Source organism: Argopecten irradians, chromosome 16, assembly GCF_041381155.1.
Source record: "Argopecten irradians isolate NY chromosome 16, Ai_NY, whole genome shotgun sequence".
In the NCBI taxonomy this organism is placed as follows: domain Eukaryota; kingdom Metazoa; phylum Mollusca; class Bivalvia; order Pectinida; family Pectinidae; genus Argopecten; species Argopecten irradians.
In genome coordinates, this window is record NC_091149.1 from 7,136,680 (window position 1) to 7,152,221 (window position 15,542).

Genomic DNA, 15,542 nt, shown 5'->3' on the forward strand with positions numbered 1-15,542 from the left:
AAACTGTAAATTATGATTTACTAGCACTGAGAAAAATTAGCCCAATTGGGTGGTTCAATACAAGAAATTACCCTTTTATAAAATAGCACGATATTTCGAAGACAGTGTAAAAAGCGTGAAAAATTAAACGCTAAAATCTTTGATTTGTTTTTGTATTTTTTGCATTATAAATTTCTTTTTGTATTATTAATTTTTTTACTACAACTCTAGATGTCATCACTATGAATCGCACACTATATTGTGAAACTTGAATTCTAATTAAGCAACAAGATAAAGTTATAGCTATTTGCATAAATTTCAAAATACAAAATTGTCAAATTGAGAATACTGGAAAGCTTCCATTCCAATTAAGGTAAACTAAAAATATCACAATATCAAAAATTGAAAATGGATTTTTTTTCAGGTTTCAAAGTGTCTTATAATATGCCAGAAGCAATTTAATTACCTTTTATTAGATTAAATGGGGATTAAACTTTGAGAGTTGTTCTTATGCGGGTCCGTTCTTTCGGCCGGTTGGGAGAAATGGCTGGGGCAATCAATTCATCTATTTCTGGTAAGAGCTTCAGTCCAGGAATGTTAAATATAGAGGCCACTGAAAGAGAGAGGTTACAGGAATCTAAAATATCTTGACGGGATCTTCTTTTAGTGAGCAATGTCAAGGATTTCCCTGAGGATCGGATATACTGTATAATATTCACTGAGGTAATAATTTTGCTTAATTTGCGCATCCATCAAAATTCATGGAATTTAACACCTCGCAAAATTTATCAAAATCATGGTTTCACCTATTACAACCAGTTGTAAGAATGGCGCTTTCAGAGGCTATATAGATAATTTGCAAATAAAAACCCTCGAAAATATGTTTCAAACAGTAAATCGCGTAATTTTAAACATTCAAAGTTTAACTACTATACAGTATTTATATCTTAATATCATTAACAGAGCCATTAATGACTTTTTAATTAAGCTCGAAATATGTTCTGTCAAACCGTCAAAGTAGCTAGCTAGGATATGACTTTATCATTCAGTTGACCATGGTATAAATGTATGCGTTTTATGAGAACTCAAATGAGTCTAATTTTTGTTGTTGTAATTTTTGCAAGATTTGAAGCAAAACTTAAAACTTAAGATATCCTTCATGTTTGTGTTAAAGACTTACCATCTGGAAGTTCGTAGATCTTAGGGGGAAGATCTGCAAAGTACTCTGAATGCAATGCTTTCTTAGCGGAAATCCTCTGCATAGGGTCCATCTTGGAAGAAAAACAGAATCAAATGAAAATTAACTTACTATAATATACATTAACACACTATCAAATTCATTTGGCGAAGTTGCATTTAAACACAAACATGCTTGCCAACCCTCCCTATTTTGGAGGGAGACTTCCGATTTTGAACCCGTATTCAAGACCATTTTAGCAAGTTCAAACTATGTTATATTCAAAATGTCAAAAATCTGACTATACCATCAGAAAAAACAGGTCAAAATATGCAAAAATCAATCTTTACTTTCTTCATAGATGGTTACTAAGTAGACTCTCTTGAGGTTAAAAGTTTAAACATGTGAAATTACCCCCATAGGAATTTCAAAAAGTTGGCAAGTATGCACAAAATATTGACAGCTAATACAAGAATAGTCTACCAGTATGTTTATCTAACTTAAGTCTTAACTGCCAGTACAATATTGCTTGCATGAACATTAGAAGTAACTGAAATCGGGGTCATGTTCATATGACCCCAACCATAATGAACAATCAATACAGCAAATTGACATTGAACATCAATCTTTGATTTTCATTTCGAAGACAACTTGTACATTTTTTTACAGAAAAAGATTTCTTACACTATCTGTTTCTATGGAAACGTCACTTAGGTGTAACTGTTTCTATGGAAACGTCACTTAAGTGTTACCTGTGAAAACTGTGAGGCAAGACTGACCAGTACAGAAAAAGATGTCTAACAATTTCTATGGAAACGTCACATAGGTGTAACTGTTTCTATGGAAACGTCACATAGGTGTAACTGTTTCCATGGTAATGTCACTTAGGTGTTACCTGTAGGAACTGTGAGGCAAGACGTGTGGCATGTGGAATGAATCCCAGTTTAGGGATGACTGTGTCCAGTGGGCAGGGCATCGGGTACAACACAAACTTTTCTGAAACAGAATATAAAAAGTCATCATGAAAACAAAAAGAAATTTGGGTTCAACACAAACTTTTCTGAAACAGAATATAGAAGTCATGAAAACAGAAAGTTTGGGTTCAACACAATCTTTTCTAAAACAGAATATAGAAGTCATCAAATGTGGGAACAAATCTTGTCTGAAACACTTTATAGATGACATAGTATTGTATTAAACAAGAATTAATTTGGGTACAAATACAAACTTTTCTGAAACAGAATAGCGAAGTTATCATAAAAACAAGAACTTTGGTTACATTACACGAACTTTTCTGAAATATTGTATACACAAAAATAAAGTGTTTATCATTGTTCTTTACCAATAGTGTATTAAATCTCACAGCACTAGTGTTTTCAAGGGGAACAGGATACAAGAAGCAAAATCGAACATGGAGTATATAAAATTGATACTTTATGTAAAAGAGAATATTTTCTATGATTTATATATACTGAGGTTATAAGGGGGTATTTATATGACTGAGGTCGAAGTGATGGTATTTATACATACTAGGGTTGTAGTGAGGGTATTTATACATACTGAGGTCGTGGTGAGGGTATTTATACGTACTGAGGTTGTAGTGAGGGTATTTATACATACTAGGGTTGTAGTGAGGGTATTTATACATACTGTGGTCGTAGTGAGGGTATTTATACATACTAGGGTTGTAGTGAGGGTATTTATACATACTGAGGTCGTAGTGAGGGTATTTATACATACTGTGGTCGTAGTGAGGGTATTTATACATACTAGGGTTGTAGTGAGGGTATTTATACATACTGAGGTCGTAGTGAGGGTATTTATACATACTAGGGTTGTAGTGAGGGTATTTATACATACTGAGGTCGTAGTGAGGGTATTTATACATACTAGGGTTGTAGTGAGGGTATGTATACATACTGAGGTCGTAGTGAGGGTTTTTATACATACTGAGTTCGTAGTGAGGGTATTTATACACACTGAGGTCGTAGTGAGGGTATTTATATGTACTGAGGTCATAGTGAGGGTATTTATACATACTGAGGTCGTAGTGAGGGTATTTATACATACTGAGGTCGTAGTGAGGGTATTTATACATACTGAGGTCGTAGTGAGGGTATTTATACATACTAGGGTTGTAGTAGTGAGGGTATTTATACATACTGTGGTTGTAGTGAGGGTATTTATACATACTAGGGTTGTAGTGAGGGTATTTATACATACTGTAGTGAGGGTATTTATACATACTGAGGTCGTAGTGATGGTATTTATACATACTAGGGTTGTAGTGAGGGTATTTATACATACTGAGGTCGTAGTGAGGGTATTTATACATACTGAGGTCGTAGTGAGGGTATTTATACATACTGAGGTTGTAGTGAGGGTATTTATACATACTGAGGTCGTAGTGAGGGTATTTATACATACTGAGGTCGTAGTGAGGGTATTTATATGTACTGAGGTCATAGTGAGGGTATTTATACATACTGAGGTCGTAATGAGGGTATTTATACATACTGATGTCGTAGTGAGGGTATTTATACATACTGAGGTCGTAGTGAGGGTATTTATACATACTGAGGTCGTAGTGATGGTATTTATACATACTAGGGTTGTAGTGAGGGTATTTTATACATACTGAGGTCGTAGTGATGGTATTTATACATACTAGGGTTGTAGTGAGGGTATTTATACATACTGAGGTCGTAGTGAGGGTATTTATACATACTGAGGTCGTAGTGAGGGTATTTATACATACTGAGGTCGTAGTGAGGGTATTTATACATACTGAGGTCGTAGTGAGGGTATTTATACATACTGAGGTCGTAGTGAGGGTATTTATACATACTGAGGTCGTAGTGAGGTTTTTTTTTACATACGTACTGAGGTCGTAGTGAGGGTATTTATACATACTGAGGTCGTGTGGGGTATTATACATAGTGAGGGTAGTGAGGGTATTTATACATACTGAGGTCGTAGTGAGGGTATTTATACATACTGAGGTCGTAGTGAGGGTATTTATACATACTGAGGTTGTAGTGAGGTGTATTTATACATACTGAGGTCGTAGTGAGGGTATTTATACATACTGAGGTCGTAGTGAGGGTATTTATACATACTGAGGTTGTAGTGAGGGTATTTATACATACTGAGGTCGTAGTGAGGGTATTTATACATACTGAGGTCGTAGTGAGGGGTATTTATATGTACTGAGGTCATTAGTGAGGGTATTTATATGTCCTGAGGTCGTAATGAGGGTATTTATACATACTGAGGTCGTAGTGAGGGTATTTATACATACTGAGGTCGTAGTGAGGGTATTTATACATACTGAGGTCGTAGTGAGGGTATTTATACATACTGAGGTCGTAGTGAGGGTATTTATACATACTGAGGTCGTAGTGAGGGTATTTATACATACTGAGGTCGTAGTGAGGGTATTTATACATACTGAGGTCGTAGTGAGGGTATTTATACATACTGAGGTCGTAGTGAGGGTATTTATACATACTGAGGTCGTAGTGAGGGTATTTATACATACTGAGGTCGTAGTGAGGGTATTTATACATACTGAGGTCATAGTGAGGGTATTTATACATACTGAGGTTGTAGTGAGGGTATTTATACATACTGAGGTCGTAGTGAGGGTATTTTATATGTACTGAGGTCGTAGTGAGGGTATTTATACATACTGAGGTCGTAGTGAGGGTATTTATACATACTGAGGTCGTAGTGAGGGTATTTATACATACTGAGGTTGTAGTGAGGGTATTTATACATACTGAGGTCGTAGTGAGGGCATTTATACATACTGAGGTAGTAGTGAGGGTATACATACTGAGGTCGTAGTGAGGGTATTTATACATACTGAGGTCGTAGTGAGGGTATTTAGAGACACCTTCCCAAGATCCATCTGTAGGTGTGCCTAGAGCCTGGAATGAAACATATTAAACTCAGAGTACATACAGTAAATTTTGATATAATCGTGAGTGTTTAATTTCATAGTTTCTGTGTGTATTGTATATTCAATAAACGTTGACAGCCGGATGACACCAGTTTGATTATCCAAATATTTGAGTTAATTTCTGTGTGAATATGTAGTGAAAAGAATTATCAGGTCAATAAAATACTTCAAATTTGAGTTTAAAAGGTACTTAATAAAAATTTGAAAAAATGAAGATGAAATTATTGCAAAACTATACAGTTTTGATAGCTTTGGTCCTATGCCCTGGCAGCTGAAAATTTCATTTGCCTTGGCATAGCACCAAAACCCCTCAAAAAGGGGACGGGTGCATATAGGAACATGGGAGCTTATTGGATCGAATCTGGTAGATTCCGTACTTACCCTGAATATTTTATCCAGCTGGTCGACTGAATCCTTCATACCAGGAAAGGTGGCCATACCGGATATCATCTCAGTGAAGATACAACCTACACCCCTGTCAGGAGAGAAAGTCCATTAATATACAAACATAAAAAAAATATACAGAAGTAAGAGGCCCAGGGGACCCGCATCACTCCACAGTGAAGATACAACCAACACCCCTGACAGAAATATTTGTGTATGATAACACTGTGTTGCAAACATTAACAAACCTTTTTTTCCCAGGAAAATAACATTTATATGTTAACAGTATGTTTGCACATATAAATTAAGAAATTAAAGACTCAGTTATATGTTTATATATTGACGATACCCAAAAGGTTCTGCATCATTAACCAGTGATCGCAGAAAAGCATTTTACAATTTAAAATTTCAACCAGGTGTTGAATAAGCAATGGGAGATAAATATCATATTGTTTTTGAATTTTCATTTTTTGAAGTCTTCAATATTTCATCGTGAATATCACACATACTGACCACATATCGAGTGAGGTTGAGTAGTTTGTAGATCCAAGAAGGACGTCAGGAGGACGATACCACAAGGTCACAACCTCATGGGAATACGTATGACTAGGAATGGACTTGGCTCGAGCTAGACCTGTATATAAAATGATAACACAGATTAAAATTAAATTTCAATATAGAAAATTTATGAAACAACAATTTTCTTGTTTATTCCAGAAATCATTCATAAAGTAATGAATCACGATTCATAAAGTAATGAATCACGATTCATAAAGTAATGAATTACAATTCAGGAGTAGGGTGGTTTATAGTGAAGAATGTCCTATTAACAGCCAGGGTCATTTAAGGTGGGCCTCACATGTATGCATTATGCTGTGAGTGCAAATGTCTGTATGTTTTGATTTTGTGTCTCCTTGTAAATTTCAGGAAGAAATATATCATAATATTTTCTATGAGAACTATATATGTAAGTTACTTACCAAAATCTGCCAGCTTAAGCTCACCAGTTTCATGAATAAGTAAATTTTGTGGTTTCAGATCTCTGAAATGATGAATTAATATCATAAGATTAAAATCTAATTTATATATCGATAGATAATTCCATTTAACTTTAAAATCCACAAAAATTAACTTTTGCCAACTTGTTTGCAAACAGAAATTCTGAGATTTGGAAGCTGCAAAAGAAAGTTGATTCACAGTAAAAGCTTTATCTTACATGCTTTTCAGGAAATGGCTGAACAACTAAATGGCTGAACAACTTTCAATGCTTTATTTCAAATGAAACAAAAGGTCAGACAAGTGACCGGTACATTTACTGACCGATGGAGAATTCTACGTTGATGACAGTAGGCCAGACCCCGCAGTAACTGGAACAACAGGAGCTGTGGACGGAAAAATATAGGTCACTGTGACATGATACAGAATATAGGTTACCATAACATGATACAGATATAGCATGGACATGATAGGTCACTTTGACATGATACATAATATAGGTCACTGTGACATGATACAGAATAGAGGTTACTGTGACATAATTCATAATATAGGTCACCATGACATTATACATAATATAGAACTTGTTAAGTGGGCTGACATACAATTTTAAATTCATGTACTGTATAGTTGCTAGTATTTGTAGTGTGCACTGTATTTAATTTGATGGATTCATCCAAATTCACAAAATCTGATTCCTCACAAAATTATTCAAAATCATATGAATGACGCTTTCAAAAACTACAAAGAAATTTCATGAAAATAAACCCCACGATTAAGCTCAAAACAGAAGATCTTGAAAATGTACACCCATTAAATTTAATGACTTAACAGTATGCTGATTTACAGTCACTGTGTACATTACATTTTTTGATTATTTTAACGTCCTATTAACAGCCAAGGTCATTTAAGGGCATGCCAGCTTTGTTGGTGGAGGAAAGCCGGAGTACCCAGAGAAAAACCACCGACCAGCGGTCAGTACCTGGCAACTGCCCCACACGGGATTCGAACTCGCAACCCAGAGGTGGAGAGCTTGTGGTAATATGTCGGGACATCTTAACCACTCGGCCACCGCGGCCCCTGTACATTACATAAGCATATCTTACCTTCACATTAAAAGCGTTGAGACCTCCCGGGTGTTTCTCCAGGTACTGACTTAGATCTGTATGCTATAAGCAAACAACAAAATAATATTTTTATTTTATTTTCTACATACAACTTAAAATAAAGATGAAACAATAGCTTCAGACGAACGAAGTATTCATCAACAAAAGTTTATTGTTGAAATATAGCTTCAGAACAAATAAAACATCATCTGTTTCAAACATGGATAGTGGTTTCCTTACAAACATGGATAGTGGTTTCCTTATAAACATGGATAGTGGTTTCCTTACAAATCCCTAGTGTTGGGAATCGGTTGCATTTTCATGATCGATCATCATTTCCAAGCAAGTGACTGATGATCGACTAATGATCGATCATGAGCTGAAGTTAACTTCACTCCGATTATAGATTTCATTTTCTTTACTTTTCTACCAGATTACCAATCTACTTTCACTTTTGTTTCCGGAAAATCCATATGTCCTGATGTTGTAGGAGGGATCGCCTTTCACACATTTACATCGGAAAAATTAATGAAGATGTATTATTGTCTACATTTCATTGAAACTGTTTTCCTGATAAAACACAAGCTTCCTTGGCGAGAAACCTGCCATGACCCACAAAATTCTTATCATATATATTGTTAATGTAAGTCAAACTGTAATCGATCATGATAAACGAAGATCAATTAATGGATTTCCGGTGTAGTATGGTAATTTGACCCCCATGGTAGAAAAATACCCCAGGGTCGAAATACCATTATGGTGAATTGAAACCCCCCCTCCCCCAAGGTAAACTGACCCCCCTTCTGAAAGTTACTATAACACTTGTAGACATGATTTTTTCTTCTCAATTATGATAAACTCCAAATTGGGATTAAGTTAGACCCATGGCTAGCATGTGGAAGGCATTTATTTATTTATTTTTTTTTTTTGAGGGTGGAGGGGGGGGGTCAAAATACCATGGCCATGGTGAAATGAACCCCCATCCCCACGCCAATTATGTCTTTTTAATTCATATTCAACTGCCTTTATATACAATAAAATCATATATATTATGATTTAAATGAATATTAAATGTTATTTGCAAAAAACTATAACTATTAGAACTAGAAACGACTAGACATTGACTAAATCGATTAATCGGAACAACACTACAAATCCCTCCATTTCCTTTTTTCCATTCTATCCATAATTTCAAACCATTGAGTAATGTAGGAACATACAATTACTATTTGCATTTGGCAAGGTTAAAAAATTCTCATTTAAAAATGTTTAGTTTGGAATAAGGTTTTAGCAGTTTCAAATTTTCACAATATGGTTTGAAACGTAGAATATGTTATCAAATATTCCGACCATTTCCCACTGTTTTGCGTATCAAATTTTTGTGAACCAAGGCAAAAATCTCCTAGTAAATAAACTGCTTAACCATACTCTTGTCATCAAATGATTACAAATAAATTTGCATCCAATTAATTAAGTAATTAATAAAATAAAATGAATTATACTTACAACATACTCAAACACAAATGTTAGAGTTTCTTTGGTGTGTATAATGTCGTGAAGTGTGACTATGTTTGCGTGTTTTAGGCCTTTTAGCAGAGAGGCTGGAAGAGAAAAACCAGATATCAATACATAATGATCAAATTTTCTGTACACAAAATAAACAATAAGATTCAAATACAGATCATTTAATTTTCATTCGGTTTTATAGACGATCTAACAACATCTTATATGGGGTCATGACCTTTGAAAGACAGAGAATCTAACAACATCTTATATGGGGTCATGACCTTTGAAAGACAGAGGATCTAACAAAATCTTATATGGGGTCATGACCTTTGAAAGACAGAGAATCTAACAACATCTTATATGGGGTCATGACCTTTGAAAGACAGAGGATCTAACAACATCTTATATGGGGTCATGACCTTTGAAAGACAGAGGATCTAACAACATCTTATATGGGGTCATGACCTTTGAAAGACAGAGGATCTAACAACATCTTATATGGGGTCATGACCTTTGAAAGACAGAGAATCTAACAACATCTTATATGGGGTCATGACCTTTGAAAGACAATCTAATTAAAATTAGACTAGTAATTCCACTCAACTACTATGCCTTACATTACACTCAAATACAAGATTTAACAACTTTCAGTTTGGGGTCACCTCAGCATGACCCCTGTGGTTAGCCAATCAGCGTGTCGCCTATGAAATCTTCCGTGTGGTTGATTCTCGCGGAAGTGCTACTAAGCTACCAGCTACATATACTATGTCCTGAAATTTTCCGATCCTATGCCAAGGGTCATGTTGAAGTGACCCTGAACAGAGAGTTGTTAGATCTTAGTGTAGCGGAATTACAAATTAAGTCTAACTATAATTAGATTGCTTCAAAGACAAATCAAATTACTTGATTACTTTTGATGTCACCATGAAATAAAGTTTTCTTTTTGAACAAGTAAGTGCCCTTTTTGAAAACAATTTTAGGCACACAGAGCACTTAATACTGTGACTCCCTTTAGCAATAACACTTACCTTCCCGTATAGCAGTAAAGGGGGCGCCCTCCTCTGCTTGTAATCGGATTTCCTTCAGAGCTACTATCTGATTGGTTAAACTGAAATTTAAGGAACAAATCAAATTTAGTAAAACAGAAAGATATTGTCATGGACTGACAACCTGATGGACTGACAACCTGTCAACCTAGTCCACATATCATTTAACCACAGTGAGAAGCCTGCAGTATACTGGGACCTTAGAAAAGTGGTCTTCTTAAGCAGGTGGTCTTTACAGAGAGGTTGCGACTAAAGCAGGTTTTGATTACTTATTGAGTTGAAATTACATCATTTTCTCTGATATTTTTGAAGCAAATACAAAAGAAAACAATCAACACCTAACCAAAAGGGCAGGTAACTCTGTAATATGAAGGGCAGGTAAATTTGTAATATGAAGGGCAAGTAACTCTGTAATATGAAGAGCAGACAACTCTGAAATATGAAGGGCAGATAACTATGTAATATGAAGAGCAGATAACTCTGTAATATGAAGGGCAGGTAACTCTGTAATATGAAGAACAGATAACTCTGTATTATGAAGGGTAGATAACTCTGTGATATGAAGAGCACGTAACTCTGCATTATGAAGGGCAGATAACTCTGTAATATGAAGGGCAGGTAACTCTGTAATATGAAGGGCAGGTAACTGTATTGTGAAGGGCAGGTAACTCTGTATTGTGAAGGGCAGGTAACTCTGTAACATGAAGGGCAGGTAACTCTGTAATATGAAGAACAGGTAACTCTGTATTATGAAGGGCAGGTAACTCTGTAATATAAATGGCAGGTAACTCTGTAATATGAAGAAGAGATAACTCTGTAATATGAAGGGCAGGTAACCCTGTAATATGAAGTGCAGATAACTCTGTAATGCCTTATGGCAAATAGCAGGCCAAGTGCTCCATAAAAGCTTAAAGATATCAGATGGTGTGGATGGTAATATAATGAAAAAGAAAGTTGTTAAGAAATAAAAGAAAAGGTAATAGCAAAGTAAAATCTTTGATTTCAGGTCGCACATGTCAAGGATAGTATTTTGAAGAAGAGTTTCTAAAAGAGGCTAGGTATTAGTAAAAAAGAGGCTAGGTATTAGTCAAAAAGAGGCTAGGTATTAGTCAAAAAAGAGGCTAGGTATTAGTCTATAAGAGGCTAGGTATTAGTCAAAAAGAGGCTAGGTATTAGTCTATAAGAGGCTAGGTATTAGTCAAAAAGAGGCTAGGTATTAGTCTATAAGAGGCTAGGTATTAGTCAAAAACAGGCTAGGTATTAGTCAAAAAGAGGCTAGGTATTAGTCTAAAAGAGGCTAGGTATTAGTCTAAAAGAGGCTAGGTATTAGTAAAAAAGAGGCTAGGTATTAGTCTAAAAGAGGCTAGGTATTAGTCTAAAAGAGGCTAGGTATTAGTCTAAAAGAGGCTAGGTATTAGTCAAAAAGAGGCTAGGTATTATTCAAAAAGAGGCTAGGTATTAGTCAAAAAGAGGCTAGGTATTAGTCTAAAAGAGGCTAGGTATTAGTCAAAAAGAGGCTAGGTATTAGTCAAAAAGAGGCTAGGTATTAGTCAAAAAGAGGCTAGGTATTAGTCAAAAAAGAGGCTAGGTATTAGTAAAAGAGGCTAGTATTAGTAAAAAAGAGGCTAGGTATTAGTCTAAAAGAGGCTAGGTATTAGTCAAAAAGAGGCTAGGTATTAGTCTAAAAGAGGCTAGGTATTAGTCAAAAAGAGGCTAGGTATTAGTCAAAAAGAGGCTAGGTATTAGTCAAAAAGAGGCTAGGTATTAGTCAAAAAGAGGCTAGGTATTAGTCAAAAAGAGGCTAGGTATTAGTCAAAAAGAGGCTAGGTATTAGTCTAAAAGAGGCTAGGTATAAGTCTAAAAGAGGCTAGGTATTAGTCTAAAAGAGGCTAGGTATTAGTCAAAGTTGTTCACACTCACCAACTGAACCCTTTGTAGACAGTAGCATAGCTGCCTTCTCCAAGCTGCTCCAACTTTTGATAGGAATCAGCTTTACCAAACGGTGAATTCCCCTGCAAATACAATATATAGTCACTAGTACAAGGGAGATCATTTCATTGGTGTGGGAAGAGTTACTCCTCTTTCATTAAATAATCCAGAAATGCAAACTATGATCTTGTTCTATTGCAAATAATGTATACTGCACTACTAGACACTACAAAAAGGGAGATAATAATATTGGTGTGGGAAGAGTTACCCCCCCCTTGCTATAAATTGTGGGAAGAGTTACTCCCCCTTGCTATAAATCATCTATAAATAAATTAATACGATGTAATATCATTCTATTGCAAATAAGTTATACCCCATTTAAGTCACTAGTACATGCGAGATAATTCCATTAGTCTGAAAAGAGTTACTCCACTTACTTTAAATTTACTTGAGACTAGTACAAGGGAGATAATTTTATTGGTCTGTGAAGAGCTGTGAAGTAAGTGTTGAAAGAGTTACTTTCCTTACTTTAAATTTTGAAAATGAAAAAGTGTGTAAATACAACGGTACCAAACACTAGTACAAGGGAGGCAATCATGGGAATCTTACTTCGAACTCTCTGATACAGAAAATAATTTTGGATTTGGAGGTTAAATAAAGTAGAACTGTCGCCAGAGTGGACAACTAATCACTCCGCTGAACAGTTGTAATAACTCCATTAATAGGGGACATTGCAGAATCCTATAGGGTTTTGTGTACGAAATTTTATCAAAATCTGTTTAGTGGTTCACCAGATAAAATTTGTATGGACAACCCGATTCAAGTATACACCCCCTTTAACTTTGCTAATAAAGTAAGCATAATTTTACAAATCGTCACAGATATGTGAAAATCCATTAACCATTAACATACAAGCAATTATTTAATTTTCTCAAATGAATAAAATAACAAGATTTAGTCAAGCACCATTCCAACAATTTGACCGTGTTAAAAAATTTATGAAGTCATTCATTTTTACACATACTCCATAACTAGAAGTGCGTTTTGGTGAGAACTGTCGGAGGTACGTGTGACCTTCAGACTTTGGTCGTTCGTGCTTTTCACTGTCCGGCGGTGAGTCAAGGTCAAATGTGCCGTCCAGCATATCTCCTGCCGAGTGGTGTCTCTTCACAGGGGCATGGTTTTTATCTATGACAACAAACATTAAATTTTTGTGTATCAAAGTCAACGAAACAAAGAATCATTCATTCTTATCTGTCAAAATCAACAAACATTCAATTTTTATCCGTCATAATCAATGAAATCACAAAACATAAAATTTGAGCTCAAACACCAACTCAAATAATTTGCAAATAATTGTACAACACTTAACTACAAAATATACTTAACAGCCATTGATCATGAATTTATGTATCCACAATATCGATATGTATAAATTTAAATCAACAGAGACACAAAAATACTATAGTATATCAGAAATAATGTTAGATGACCAATAATTGAAATTTGATATCACAGCCATTCCAAGATAATAACATTCCATACTTGTGAGGCGGTGTACCACGGTTGGCCTGCCAAGCGTATGGTATCCACCAGTATGACGATTTGCTGGGTTGATCCCGTTAGGCCCGTCATAATCATCCTTGTATGAACAACGCTGGAGCGTGAGGTTTGCCCCTGGGTAGCCTCGCACACCATCAGGGGACACACCGTTCACAAGGCCCTCCTGTTCCGACTGGAAACAAAACACATTACTTTTATTTATTAAAAATTCAAGTCTTAAAAGAAATAGATGTCTTTGTATAAGTCACAGGTATAATTAGCAAGGCACTTAGGTGCCATAAACTTAATTTTTAATAGACTACATTTTGATCGCTTCCATACGTATCTTTCTTAATATATCATAATGATAATTTGGCCAAGCCCATTTTATCTAAGCCCTGCCCAGTCACACTTGGCCAAGCCCATTTTATCTAAGCCCTGCCCAGTCACACTTGGCCAAGCCCATTTTATCTAAGCCCTGCCCAGTCACACATGGCCACGCCCATTTTATCTCATACCTGCCAAGTCATACTTACCTCCTGGTCACTCTCATGTATAGTATCCTCTTTTGTAATGGCTGAAAGGAAAAATAAACATCTGTTAATATGTAAAATGTACAGGTTTTAACTAGAAAAGTCTTATATAAGACACATATAATCTTTCATGGGCCTGTTAAGTGGACAGGAATTTCTAACCCCAGGGATATCAACAGTTTCACCGACTCATGACGTCACAATAACAGTATTATAATGTCATGACAACAATTTAATGATGTCACAACGACAGTGGTAATGACATTTCATTAAGGTCACGTCATCCTCGCTTGCACAAGTGAAATGTTTATAAGACACACAAAGCAGTGCTCGGGTTAAGATAAAAAGAATTATTTACCCTCTAAAGGGTGAGACGGGAAATCTCAACCCTCGGGATAAAATTCTTACGCTGTTTAACATTTGACATTGCCTTCTGTTTGACAACTTAAGAATCTTACCCCTCAAATTCAGATTCTCCTGTCTTTTATGGGGGTGAAATATTCTATAAATCTCTGCCCTGGTCAACATAATTATAAGGCTTTCTGAGTGTTAACCAGCCAAAACCCTACACAAGGATAGAGATGCCCATGTCAACATGACAGACCAATTACCAATATTTGATTATTTTTCTGCTTCCAAGCGTATGCATCACAAGGACATGGCTATAAGCATATCATGATTGATCATATCGATCAAAATGTATATCAGGTTATGCTGCATTGTATTCAAATGTCATAAACGTCGTCTTACATCTCTCTGTGTAAGATAGAGTTATCTTTTCCTTAGTAGCCACAGGTTATCTCTGTGAAGTATGGGAGAAATAAATATTCATGTAATAGCGAGAGATGTCGAGGAGTTGGGATGTCATGTGCCAGGACAAAAAGGACAGACACAGATAGCACAAGGCTGAGGACCTAACAAGAATATCAATAGATCGATGTTTGAGGAGCAGGATAAGAAGGGAGGGGTGTCATTTGATTTCTAAAACTATTGCATGGCTATACTGTACGATTTCAAGGAAAGAATGTAGGCTTTAACCATACTGTTTAAGGGAGAGTACCTCACCATTTATTTTTGGTAGTTGGCTTTGTAAAATGTGGAAGAAAATCAGAAGTAAGATAAAATTGTCATTACCGTATTCGACCCAATAAGTGCCCAGGGCATTTGAAAAATTGAAAAAGTGAACAGGTGCTTAATTAGATGAAATTTTGCAAACCTATATAGTTTTGTGTAGTCTATGTCTTTATCTTATTGAAATTGAGGCCTCAAAAAGGGGGAGGAGCGCTCATAGGGACATGGGCATTTATTGGGTCGAATACGGTATTTACTCATGTCCACCAATATACAACATGACATCAGTGTTTATTGTTTAAAGGGACA

General features: G+C 35.7%; 1 protein-coding gene and 1 long non-coding RNA gene across 2 annotated transcripts in view; one reads left to right on the forward strand and one right to left on the reverse strand.

Annotated features, from left to right (window-relative positions):
- LOC138311163 (uncharacterized) overlaps positions 1-15,542 on the forward strand; it is a 159,113-nt gene that overhangs the window by 84,909 nt on the left and 58,662 nt on the right. The gene's annotated exons all lie outside the window — the stretch shown is intronic.
- LOC138311133 (cyclin-dependent kinase 14-like) overlaps positions 1-15,542 on the reverse strand; it is a 47,234-nt gene that overhangs the window by 1,524 nt on the left and 30,168 nt on the right. The window contains exons 3-17 of the mRNA XM_069252593.1: positions 14,166-14,206; positions 13,633-13,822; positions 13,112-13,275; positions 12,079-12,170; positions 10,141-10,220; positions 9,113-9,207; positions 7,607-7,669; positions 6,825-6,886; positions 6,485-6,546; positions 6,018-6,138; positions 5,502-5,595; positions 5,025-5,088; positions 2,052-2,152; positions 1,160-1,250; positions 446-592 (exon numbers count right to left, since the gene is read on the reverse strand). Of these exons, the coding sequence (XP_069108694.1) occupies positions 468-592; positions 1,160-1,250; positions 2,052-2,152; positions 5,025-5,088; positions 5,502-5,595; positions 6,018-6,138; positions 6,485-6,546; positions 6,825-6,886; positions 7,607-7,669; positions 9,113-9,207; positions 10,141-10,220; positions 12,079-12,170; positions 13,112-13,275; positions 13,633-13,822; positions 14,166-14,206 (1,445 nt within the window). The 3' untranslated portion in view covers positions 446-467. The remainder of the gene's footprint in view (positions 1-445; positions 593-1,159; positions 1,251-2,051; positions 2,153-5,024; positions 5,089-5,501; positions 5,596-6,017; positions 6,139-6,484; positions 6,547-6,824; positions 6,887-7,606; positions 7,670-9,112; positions 9,208-10,140; positions 10,221-12,078; positions 12,171-13,111; positions 13,276-13,632; positions 13,823-14,165; positions 14,207-15,542) is intronic.